The sequence below is a fragment of the Cherax quadricarinatus genome, unplaced genomic scaffold (genome assembly GCF_038502225.1).
Source record: "Cherax quadricarinatus isolate ZL_2023a unplaced genomic scaffold, ASM3850222v1 Contig919, whole genome shotgun sequence".
NCBI classification, from domain to species: Eukaryota; Metazoa; Arthropoda; class Malacostraca; order Decapoda; family Parastacidae; genus Cherax; species Cherax quadricarinatus.
This window is the reverse complement of record NW_027195945.1, coordinates 81291-94586: the sequence shown is the minus strand read 5'-3', so window position 1 is coordinate 94586 and position 13296 is coordinate 81291. Positions and strand designations below refer to the sequence as shown.

The following is a 13296-nucleotide window of genomic DNA, read 5'->3' as shown; positions in this document are numbered from 1 at the left end:
CTTATGACACACGACTTATGGAGGGACGACTCTAATCCACTTCCCCATGAAGTAATAATTTTTTTTTTTTTTTTTTTCAACAAGTCGGTCGTCTCCCACCGAGGCAGGGTGACCCAAAAAAAAAGAAAGAAAATCCCCAAAAAGAAAATACTTTCATCATCATTCAAAACTTTCACCACACTCACACATTATCACTGCTTTTGCAGAGGTGCTCAGAATATAACAGTTTAGAAGCATATACGTATAGAGATACACAACATATCCCTCCAAAAAAAAGCAAAAAAAAGCATTTATCTTACATTTAAAACATTCAGAGAATAGAAAATGGATTATTTTCTATAAGTATTCTGCCTGCCAGTGATTATTTTCCTGAATACAACAGTTAAAACTTATTAATTACTCTTAACAATTCTGCATGGTACTTAACTAAGAAATTAAGTACTTTACCTTTCATAACTCTAATGATTATATTCTTGTAAAGTAAAAGGACACAAGTGCAACTAATGTGACTTTTATTATAGCAACGTTTCACTCTCCAGAAGCTCCTGGAGAGCGAAACATTGCCATAACAAAATGTCACATTACAGTGGACCCCCGGTTAACGATATTTTTTCACTCCAGAAGTATGTTCAGGTGCCAGTACTGACCGAATTTGTTCCCATAAGGAATATTGTGAAGTAGATTAGTCCATTTCAGACCCCCAAACATACACGTACAAACGCACTTACATAAATACACTTGCATAATAGGTCGCATTCGGAGGTGATCGTTATGCGGGGGTCCACTGTAGTTACACTTGTGTCCTTTTACTTTACATATTGTCGGAAATTCTACCAACTTTATTATGAGTATATTCTTATAAACCTTTAAAATGGGCTAGTAGCCCCTTCTCCTGCATACATTACTAAAGTTAAAAAGAGAAACTTTCGTTTTTCTTTTTGGGCCACCCTGCCTGGGTGGGATACTGCCTTGGTGGGATACTGCCTTGGTGGGATACTGCCTTAGTGGGATACTGCTTTAGTGGGATACTGCCTTGGTGAGATACTGCCTCAGTGGGATACTGCTTCGGTGGGATACTGCCTTGGTGGGATACTGCCTTGGTGGAATACTGCCTCGGTGGGATACTGCCTTGGTGGGATACAGCCAGTTTGTTGAAAGAAGAAACCTTTAAGATAAGTTTAGACATCAACTTGTAAATGTACTCTGACCAACAGTAGATGTGAGTGTAAACGTGTCCCTTGTACACGGTATGTATTGTTCCAGTCACAGTACCGTGACTGGAACAATACACAGATAATCTGCACATAGAGAGAAGCTTATGACGACAGTTCGGTCTGAGGTGAAGTATAGTAAGATTTTGCTTGGATTTTTAACCCTGGAGGGTTAGCCAGCCAGGATAACCCAGGAAAGTCAGTGCGTCATGGAGGACTGTCTCATGTTACCATTGAGGTCCTTACAGCTTGTCCCCCAGGATGCCACCCACACTAGTCTACTAACACCCATGTGCCTGTTTGCTTACTAGGTGAACAGTGACAGCAGGTGTAAGGTGACTAACACACAGGTACCTACTTACTGCTAGATGAACAGTGACAGCAGGTATAAGGTGACTAACACCCAGGTACCTACTTGCCTACTAGACGAACAGTGTAAGGAAACTGTGCCGGGAATCGAACCACTAACACTCAGTATGTGAGACTTGAAAACAGGAAAATTTGATTCAGCAAAACATTAGATATTTTTGTAAAGACGTCAAAGAGATGAGATATCATAAGCTAAATACAGAACAAAAGATGAAAAGCTGTTATTGTCTATTGTCTTAACTATAGTTATAATTACCTGGTACATAAGATGCTATTTCTTAACCCTTTGAGGGTCGACAGGCCCTCTCCGAAACTCGTTCTCAGGGTCGGCCAAATTTAAAAAAAAAAAAAATTATTTTCTCTTATGAAAAGATAGAGAATCTTTTCCCGATCATAAAGACACCAAAAGTTTGAAATTTGATAGAAAACTTACGGAATTATGCTCTCGCAAAGTTAGCGGTCTCGGCGATGTTTACGCATCGGCGATTTTGCCCACTTTGAGCCCCATTTTCGGCCAATTTCACTGTACTAGTCGACAAAAAACATGAATATTTCGCTAGAACTCCATTTTTTCTATCGAATGGATGCAAGAAACCACTCATTTATGAAATTCAACTATCCAGTACAGTGGTCAGAATTTAGCAATTTTGCCAATTTCACACAAATTTCAAAAGATGCCAATTTCGGAATAGGGTCCAGAATAAACAAGAAAGACATTCCTGGCACTAAAATGACATTTCCTCTAGTCATTAGTCATGTCTCAAGTCCCCTCTTATATTCTTTTGCTTTCCACTTTGAATTTTTATTTTCACAAAAAATATAAGATTTACTGTTATGCAGACTACTGCATTAGTGTAAAAAATGGTATAAATATTATTGGTGCACTTGTGAAAGAATATTAGACTCACCAGTTGACGTGTATTGCACGCTTGGCACGATTTGTTTACTTTTGAAGTTTGGTAAAAATCAAACATTTCTGCTACTTTGAGCTCAATTTCAAGGCACCTTTCTTTGTAAAACCAGTCAAAATCATCTCAATTTCTGTAATATGTATTCCATTCTATAAAATGAGACCAAGAAAACTAGAATACAACAATAAATACCATACGAAAATACACTGCAAAATCGCTGATTTATTAAAAAAAATGGTCAGTTTTTTTTTTCTTATTATGTACTGTGTGCTGCAGGATTTTTTTTAGACTGTGCACACTGACCACATAGACCCATTCTTTCATAAGAAGGCCTAACAGCTTTCTCCCACTAGATTTGAGGCCGCTAGAATTTATGAGTACTAGTACGTCAAAAACCCCTACGCGTAAAACGTACTAGTACGACGAAAACCCTCAAAGGGTTAAATACCAAAGTAAGGTGAATAACCATCATGTGCCTAATATACAATATATTTTTTTTTTTTTAGATATGCAAACATGACATGGTTTTCCTTCTCTCATAACATATTTATAATTCGCATAAGTCTACATAATTCGCATAACTCTACATAATTCGCATAACTCTACATAATTCGCATAACTCTACATAATTCGCATAACTCTACATAATTCACATAACTCTACATAATTCGCATAACTCTACATAATTCACATAAGTCTACATTTATATATTAAACTTAGCTACGTTAAATTATAGAATAAGTCAGACGTAAACTTGTAATGTGTACGAGTTAGTTGATTCCGTCAAATTATTTTGTACAGTTGAACCCCCATATCCACGGATTCGGTTTCTGAGGTTTCAGTTATTCGTGGTTTACCGTGGCCAAAAACAAGTCTTAATTATGCCTAATTATGACCCCAGAGCACAAAGTAGTGATAATTGTTCAGAGTCTAAGAGAAGCCTTAAAGTGTTTCCCATCAGTAAAAAAGTGATATTCCTCCATAATGTATCAATTAAACTTTATCATAACTATATAATCAAAAAAACTTATACAGCATCTCCTCACTTAGCGACGTACTCATTTATCAACGCCTCGAACTTACGACGGGCTCTCTGACCAGTAATCATACCTAAATAATGTATATTAGAGCTGATTTCCTCTATTCTGTTTATTACAATATACAGTACACAACAGAATAAGCATTTAAAAATATACCATTAATGTTATTAATGGAGCAAAGGTGATATTAAAACAATATCAAAGATGGTTGACACAAACTCACTACCATTATAGTATGATAAAAAAAAAAGGGCACAATACCGTGACTGGAACAATACACAAATAACCTGCACATGGAAGAGAGGAGATTACGACTTTGTAAATGGTCCAAGTCGGACCGAAACGTCGTCGTAAGCTCCCCTCTTCTATGTGCGGGTTATTCGTATTATAGTATGATCCTCACTTAGCCATGAATTCGTTTAACGACGTGGTCTGAGGAACACAACTCTGTCGTTAAGTGAGGAGCGGCTGTATGTGGGGTTCACTACTTTCCACGGTTGTAATTTTTAATTTTCAGGTAAATATTTTATAGTATGTATGTATATGATATTTTTTGTACTTTTATTTATAGGCTAATTGTATTTTTTTTCTGAAGTAACTTTATGTACTGGGCGACTTTTGTTACCCAATGATTTTTAATAAAATCTAGTCACATATAAAGAATTGAACTCTACATGAGTTTTTTTTACCCATTTTAATCGGGATTATTATTATTATAATGGAAAGTAAATGCTACACTCACAATGGTTATATAACACCTGGGAAATAGGAGGTATACCTGGAGTATACCTGGTATTTACCTGGAGTATCCCTGGGGTATACCTGGAGGTTCTTTCAGGGGTTAAGGCCCCTGTGGCCCAGTCCATGACTTGTATTCCTTTTCTTGTATTCTTTTACTTGTACTCCTCTACTTGTATTCCTCCACCTGTACTTCTTTTTTCACTAACATATATATTTTCATTCTCCTTGGGGAAGTGGAACAGAATTCTTCCTCCATAAGTCAAGTGTCTCGTAAGGGCAACTAAAATTCTGGGAACGGGGCTAGTAACCCCTTAATAATAATAATAATAATAATAATAATAATAATATAATATCTTTATTTACTACCAGTACATGTACAAGGTATACAGACCATAGCTGACATCAATGACATACTACTATATAGAAAGCCCCTTGTTATGCTGAGTATTTTCCACAAATTAGGTCAGTTTTGTTCCAGGATGCAACCCACACCAGTCCACTAACACCCAGGTACCCATTTTACTGATGGGTGAACACAGATAACCGGTGTACAGAAACAAGCCCAATGCTTCTGCCCTCACTGGGAATCGAACCCAGGCCCTCACTGTGTGAAGCGAGAGCTTTGGCCACCAGGCCACGGGGCGCATTACTAAATTTAAAAGAAGGAACTCTCATTCTTTCCTTTTTGGCCGCCCCGCCTCAGTGGGATACCACCAGTGCGTTGAAAGAAAAGAAATTAAAGTATATTTTTATATTCTCTCTGCCACAAGCACATGGAAAACAATATATTCTTAATCTCATAGTCTAATCCTCACAGCCATTAAATATATTAAATGTCTTTAAAATATGTTAATATGCTGGAAACCTCTTTACCGGTACCCCTCAAGGAAGGTTCCTTGATGTTGGTGAGGGGTTCTTGATTTAGGGAATTGGATCTGTGCTCCAGTTCCCCGAATTAAGCCTGAATGCCTTCCACATCCCCCCCCAGGCGCTGTATAATCCTCCGGGTTTAGCGCTTCCCCCTTGATTATAATACTAATCTTTACCGGTAATCATGAGCCGAACTCTAATTCTTGAGACATATAAGCTCAATAAAAAATTTTCACTGAAATTCCTAAATTTAGTGCTAATGTGCTAGAAACCTCAGCCAACCTGTAATCCTTAAGACAGTTAAATTTGACGAAAGTTTTTATTATTAAAAACTATTTGATCCTGTACATATATACAATCAATTAATAACTGCCTTTAGTCTTATGATAGGCTTAAGTCTGTCGGAAATGCTCTGCATATGGAGTGATGTAGTGGAGGCAGGATCCATACATAGCTTTAAGAAGAGGTATGATAAATCTCATGAAGCAGGGAGAGAGTGACCTAGTAGCCACCAGTGAAGAGCTAGGGCCAGGAGGTGTAACTCGACCCCTACATAGTTAGGTAGGCGAGTATACTAAGGGACTTTCTGCATGTACATCTAAATGTCACTCGTCTCTGTACACACTCTACCATGATGAAATAGAAAATCTTTAATGTTTACTGCAGTGATGAATGGTTTGAAAAACCGACAAGTTGAAGATTGAGACACTTATGCAACATATGGGAATCTTTATTCAGGAAACGTTCAGTCCATCAATCTACAAGATTGATGGACTGAACACATCGACTCCAGGCTGAGGGACTGATTACCTCAAACTCCTCCTCTCCTTAAGATAAGATAAGAGATAAGATTTCGTTCGGATTTTTAGCCCCGGAGGGTTAGCCACCCAGGATAACCCAAGAAAGTCAGTTCGTCATCGAGGACTGTCTAACTTATTTCCATTGGGGTCCTTAATCTTGTCCCCCAGGATGCGACCCACACCAGTCCACTAACACCAAGGTACCTATTTGCTGCTAGGTGAACAGGACAATAGGTGTAAGGAAACGTGTTGGAATTTCCACCCGCCGGGAATCGAACCCGGGCCCTCCGTGTGTGAAGCGGGAGCTTTAGCCACCAGACCACCGGGCCTTTCTACTTTGTATTGGACTGATGAAGTCACTGTGTGGCGAAACGTTTCCTGAATAAAGATTCCCATATGTTGCATAAGTGTCTCAATGTTCAATCTTTACTGCACATATTTATGAAACTATAAATATTTTATGGTTAAAAAATATTTCAATGGAGACTCATTTATGTTTAATATTTCTACCCAATGCTCTTATATTGGCTGGTCCTCCCCATAAAGGTGAGAAATTAAGTCTTTCGTTAATAAGACTTGCGTCAAGAGACAGATCTCGCGCTCCAATGACTATTTTTTTAACGGTTTGAATTATTTCTGCTTCGTGAGATATTCTGGCAGCCAACCAGGTTTTGGTGTCATTTTGTCTGTTTAATTCTTCAGTAACATGGTCTGCCAGTCCCATTTCCAATGCTTCCTTTCCACTGAGGTTTCGACATGTTGTAAGAAGTTCGAGTGCTGAACGATACCCTAACAGTTTTACAAGTCTTGTTCCACCACCCCAACCTGTAACGACCCCCATACGACCTTGAACGAAACAAACTTCTCCTGTATTAGTGAATACACGATAATCTGTGACGGTTGTCAATTCAGCTCCGCCTCCCAGAGCTTTGCCATGCACAAGGCAAACTGTGACAAGAGGTAAGCAATATAACTCTGTTAGAGTCTTATGCATAAAAGTTGACATAAGTAAACCGTCTTCAGGATTGCCGATGGCTTTCACAGTTGTTAAATCTCCACCGGAACAGAAGGTATCTCCTTCAGCCTGTAGGATCACACCTTTTCCACACGACCAAGCCTTTAATTCTTCAACAATGTCAGCTAACTGTACCATCATCTGACCTGCCAAGAAGTACATGTGATTAATTTGCTTCCATAAATGTAAATAAATGGTTAGAAAACCAATAAGTTGATAAATGAGACATTTATGCAGCATTTGGGTATCATTATTTTGGACTTAAGAAGCCGCTGGCTGGCAAAAAGTTTCCAGAATAAAGACACCAAAATGTTGGACAACTGTCTCATTTATCAACTTTCATAAATGATTTAAAAGTTATACATATTTAACCCTTAAACGGTCCAAACAAATCGACGTTCAAATTCGCAGCTACAAAAGTAGATCTACTTTTTTTTACATATTTTCAAATATAACAAAAAAAAAAGTTGATAAAAGTTTTTTTACACGTTTTCAAATGTAAAACAAAAAAGATCTACATTTTTTTTACATACTCTCAGATGTTGAAAAAACGTATATATACGTTTGGACCGTTTAAGGGTTAATAAGCTTTACGTGAAAAGAAAATGAAAGTAATTTTATAAATTAAAAATATTACACCATAAAAATGAGTTTGACGGCCTCAGAACTGCAGCGTCGGCACACCTCTGGCAAGACAGTGATGGAGTGAATAATGGTAAAAGTGTTTCTTTTTGGTGTCACCCTACCCCAGTGACCCCACAGAGGTCATAACTTCTCTCACAACTGTGAGATGGATGAGGGGAAAGGATGCCATTCTATTACTTTATTATTCATGACCAAGAAGGTTAATTACCTACTGTGTTTTTCACCAAGACTTCACGACTTAAAAATCAATACCTTTTATATATGTTGCGTTATATCCCTTTATGAAATGTTGGCGTCGATACAACTTTATTGTCTACAGTTTACATAATGTAGTTCCATGTAGTAAAAATATTAAGCAGAAAATAAAGCCACAAAGATCCTATGTGCATTTTGTGCGGACTAAAACTATTTTTTACACACTACAGTAAAACCTCATCTTACAACCTCATCTTACAACCACTACATTATAACCTCATCTTACAACCACTACATTATAACCTCATCTTACAACCTCATCTTACAACCACTACATTATAACCTCATCTTACAACCACTACATTATAACCTCATCTTACAACCATCTTACAACCACTACATTATAACCTCATCTTACAACCACTACATTATAACCTCATCTTACAACCACTACATTATAACCTCATCTTACAACCTCATCTTACAACCACTACATTATAACCTCATCTTACAACCTCATCTTACAACCACTACATTATAACCTCATCTTACAACCTCATCTTACAACCACTACATTATAACCTCATCTTACAACCTCATCTTACAACCACTACATTATAACCTCATCTTACAACCTCATCTTACAACCACTACATTATAACCTCATCTTACAACCTCATCTTACAACCACTACATTATAACCTCATCTTACAACCTCATCTTACAACCACTACATTATAACCTCATCTTACAACCACTACATTATAACCTCATCTTACAACCACTACATTATAACCTCATCTTACAACCACTACATTATAACCTCATCTTACAACCTCATCTTACAACCACTACATTATAACCTCATCTTACAACCACTACATTATAACCTCATCTTACAACCACTACATTATAACCTCATCTTACAACCTCATCTTACAACCACTACATTATAACCTCATCTTACAACCACTACATTATAACCTCATCTTACAACCTCATCTTACAACCACTACATTATAACCTCATCTTACAACCACTACATTATAAACTCATCTTACAACCACTACATTATAACCTCATCTTACAACCTCATTTTACAACCACTACATTATAACCTCATCTTACAACCACTACATTATAACCTCATCTTACAACCACTACATTATAACCTCATCTTACAACCTCATCTTACAACCACTACATTATAACCTCATCTTACAACCACTACATTATAACCTCATCTTACAACCACTACATTATAACCTCATCTTACAACCTCATTTTACAACCACTACATTATAACCTCATCTTACAACCACTACATTATAACCTCATCTTACAACCACTACATTATAAACTCATCTTACAACCACTACATTATAACCTCATCTTACAACCTCATCTTACAACCTCATCTTACAACCACTACATTATAACCTCATCTTACAACCTCATCTTACAACCTCATCTTACAACCACATCGGGGGATCTGTTGAACTGTGTATAATAATGATATTATACACAATAATGATATACACAGCACAGGAGATTCTCAATGTATTTTTAAGTCGAAGACTTACTGTATTTTGCGGTTTATCAGACACATGTTTTTTTCCCATAAAATGTCTCCAAAAACCAGCCTTCATCCTATAAACTGAAGGTCGGTGATGGGAGCTATAAGTTTGGGGTGTGGGGTGGGCTCTAGCTCCCAATTACGTCTGATGCCGAGCCACTGAAACTAAAAGAAGTCTTATAAGCCGCGAAATACGGTACTTATATTTCATAATGCCAGCTGGCCCAGTGGATAATGCATCAGTCTAAAGTTTTACGACTTTCTGACCGCGGGTTCAAGCCCCACCCGTGGTATGGTTGGTTTCATTAAGCAGCATTTATTATTACACAAATAACCTTCACCTTCATGTGCTACTGTGACTCGTCAATGATCCAAGTCGGACCAAAACATCACAATATGTGCGGGTTATTTGTGTATTGCTCCAGTCCTGTCTGTAAGCATTAGCATTAGTCCGTCTGAAATGCTCAGGAATATTAATGGTTTTCTTTGTATTTAACAATACAGTGGAACCCCGGTTTACGATCACCTCCCAATGCGACCAATTATGTAAGTGTATTTATGTAAGTGCATTTGTACGTGTATGTTTGGGGGTCTGAAATGGACTAATCTAATTCACAATATTCCTTATGGGAACAAATTCGGTCAGTACTGGCACCTGAACATACTTCTGGAGTGACAAAATATCGTTAACCGGGAGTCCACTGTATTTTGTTATGTGTAAATTACAAACTGTAACCTTTAAGAAATAAAATCTGAATTTGAAAAATATGAGTCACAAAGCCTTTTTTTTTTAACATTCATACCCGAAAGAGCATTTTTTTTCTGCTGGTGCAACAACGTGACGGTGGCGATGCCAGACGAGTCGTCCTTCACCAGGGAAACACGTCCCTCCCCCAGGGGTGCGAGTCGTCGTCGTGCCTCGGTGATAAGCGAGCTGCAGTGTCTACCCCGAACCTCAGAATAAACCTCCAGTCGTTGCAGAAAGTCGCGACTTCTCGAAAACATTCCTGGGTTTAGAAGGCACAATATTCAGCACTTCGTGACCTTTGTGGGTTTAGAGCTTAAGTTTTGATCGTAATAACAACAATAAGAGCAAAATATATGGCAAGCGAAGGAGACAAACAATGCAGGGGGGGGGATGGTAGACAATCAAGACTTAATCCAAAAATGGGGGAATTATTTCCCAGTTTCGAAAATCCTAAAATGGGGAAATTACATCCAATATCTATTATAAAAAATGGGGAGAATTATTCCTAATTTCTTATATCCAAAATGGGGGAATTACCTTCAATTACTATGATAAAAAAAATGGGGAGAAAATAAGATTAGAAATAAGTCAGTTTAGTTCCTACGTTTTTCAAGAAAAATAACCAATAAATTACACCTACTGAGACATTTATCAAGGCAACGTTTCGCCCACCTTAATAAATGTCCCATTAAGCTACACATGTGACCATTTACCTAATTATTATGGTTGTTAATGATAATATTTACTAAAAACTACATAAAAGGTTGACTTTGTTGTGGTTGTTAAGGGACACCAAAACTTGCTCCTTAGTCACCCTTTTTTACCCCAGGAAAAACTTAATTAAAAGGCCAGCTTTATGAGGAATACAGAGACAGACAGTATAATAACCTATGTGACATGTCAAGATATCTTATTAATGAAAATAAGATACCAGATATACTAAGCAAATTTCCTAAATTTGCTTGTAACAGATAAGTGAACTATAGATATGTAGATATAAATTCATATGTATTCCTATTAACCCTTTTGGGCCTAGTTAAGATAAGATAAGATAAGATAAGATTTCGTTCGGATTTTTAACCCCGGAGGGTTAGCCACCCAGGATAACCCAAGAAAGTCAGTGCGTCATCGAGGACTGTCTAACTTATTTCCATTGGGGTCCTTAATCTTGTCCCCCAGGATGCAACCCACACCAGTCGACTAACACCCAGGTACCTATTTGCTGCTAGGTGAACAGGACAACAGGTGTAAGGAAACGTGTCAAATGTTTCCACCCGCCGGGAATCGAACCCGGGCCCTCCGTGTGTGAAGCGGGAACTTTAACCACCAGACCACCGGGTCCTAGGCCTTTTGTGTATCCATATGCTCTTGCGCTACCGTCCACAGGATGGATATGGGCGGCACAATAAACTAGCCACTTCGGTGGCAAAATCTAAAATCTAATCTTTATTGTGGTTGTTAAAGGTCACTAAAACTTACTTATTGAACCTCTTTTTTTCCCAGGAAAATGTACTTAAAAGGATGTCTTTGTTGTGGTTGTTAAGGGACACTAACACTTAATGAACCCTTTTGTTCCAAGAGTAAAATATGACACCCATATATTTTTTCTAATAGCTGTTGGATAATGAGAGCCTTCAAAATTAGGGATGGATACCTGGAGTTTACCTGGAGAGAGTTCTGGGGGTCAACGTCCCTGCGGCCCAGTCTGTGACCAGGCCTCCTGGTGGATCAGAGCCTGATCAACCAGGCTGTTGCTGCTGGCTGCACGCAAACTAACGTACGAGCCACAGCCTGGCTGATCAGGAACTGACTTTAGGTGCTTGTCCAGTGCCAGCTTGAAGACTGCCAGGGGTCTGTTGGTAATCCCCCTTATGTATGCTGGGAGGCAGTTGAACAGTCTCGGGCCCCTGACACTTATTGTATGGTCTCTTAACGTGCTAGTGACACCCCTGCTTTTCATTGGGGGGATGGTGCATCGTCTGCCAAGTCTTTTGCTTTCGTAGTGAGTGATTTTCGTGTGCAAGTTCGGTACTAGTCCCTCTAGGATTTTCCAGGTGTATATAATCATGTATCTCTCCCTCCTGCGTTCCAGGGAATACAGGTTTAGAAACCTCAAGCGCTCCCAGTAATTGAGGTGTTTTATCTCCGTTATGCGCGCCGTGAAGGTTCTCTGTACATTTTCTAGGTCAGCAATTTCACCTGCCTTCAAAGGTGCTGTTAGTGTGCAGCAATATTCCAGCCTAGATAGAACAAGTGACCTGAAGGTATACCCCAGGTACACACCATTCACACTTCAGGTATACTCCAGGTACACAACATTTACACTTCAGATATACTCCAGGTACACAACATTTACACTTCAGATATACCCCAGGTACACAACATTTACACTTCAGATATACTCCAGGTACACAACATTTACACTACAGATATACTCCAGGTACACAACATTTACACTTCTGATATACTCCAGGTACACAACATTTACACTACAGATATACTCCAGGTACACAACATTTACACTTCTGATATACTCCAGGTACACAACATTTACACTTCTGATATACTCCAGGTACACAACATTTACACTTCTGATATACTCCAGGTACACAACATTTACACTTCAGATATACTCCAGGTACACAACATTTACACTTCAGATATACTCCAGTATTTTTATTGGTATATATTTCTCTTTTCATTTAATATAATATCGTCTATATTATTTAGTTATATACATAAAGGAAGTGTATTACGGAATTACATTATTATTGTTATAATTAAGGGGAAGAGCTAAACCCGGAGGATTATACAGCGCCTGGGGGGGGGATGTGGAAGGCATTCAGGCTTAATTCGAGGAACTGGAGCACAGATCCAATTCCCTAAATCAAGAGCCCCCCACCAACCTTCCCTGAGTTAGTTTAATATCTTTATTATGCACCACATACCCATCCTGTGGGTGGTAGTCACCACATACCCATCCTGTGGGTGGTAGTCACCACATACCCATCCTGTGGGTGGTAGTCACCACATACCCATCCTGTGGGTGGTAGTCACCACATACCCATCCTGTGGGTGGTAGTCACCACATACCCATCCTGTTGGCGGTAGTCACCACATACCCATCCTGTGGGCGGTAGTCACCACATACCCATCCTGTGGGCGGTAGTCACCA

The 13296-nt window shown here is 38.6% G+C and overlaps 1 protein-coding gene across 2 annotated transcripts; it reads right to left on the bottom strand.

Annotated features, from left to right (window-relative positions):
* Window positions 1–4608: 4608 nt before the first annotated feature.
* LOC128704785 (ethylmalonyl-CoA decarboxylase) lies at window positions 4609–11556 on the bottom strand. 2 transcript variants are annotated; one of them, XM_053799927.2, is made up of 3 exons: window positions 11337–11556; window positions 10177–10380; window positions 4609–7103 (listed from the first exon to the last, which is right to left on the bottom strand). In XM_053799927.2, exons 2-3 carry the CDS (start codon window positions 10376–10378, stop codon window positions 6430–6432), a joined length of 876 nt encoding a protein of 291 aa, XP_053655902.2. In that variant the 5' UTR covers window positions 10379–10380; window positions 11337–11556; the 3' UTR covers window positions 4609–6429. The 2 variants fall into 2 exon arrangements, with proteins under 2 accessions (XP_053655902.2, XP_053655903.2); XM_053799928.2 differs by lacking the exon at window positions 11337–11556 and adding an exon at window positions 10835–10930.
* Between the last annotated feature and the right edge of the window lie 1740 nt (window positions 11557–13296).

Excerpts from the sequence above, each read along its gene's own strand:
- LOC128704785 (XM_053799927.2), bottom strand. The coding sequence starts at position 10,378 with ATGTTTTCGAGAAGTCGCGACTTTCTGCAACGACTGGAGGTTTATTCT. Across the intron at positions 7,104-10,176 it reads GAAAAAAAATGCTCTTTCGG|GTCAGATGATGGTACAGTTA; the intron begins GTATGAATGTTA and ends ACTTCTTGGCAG.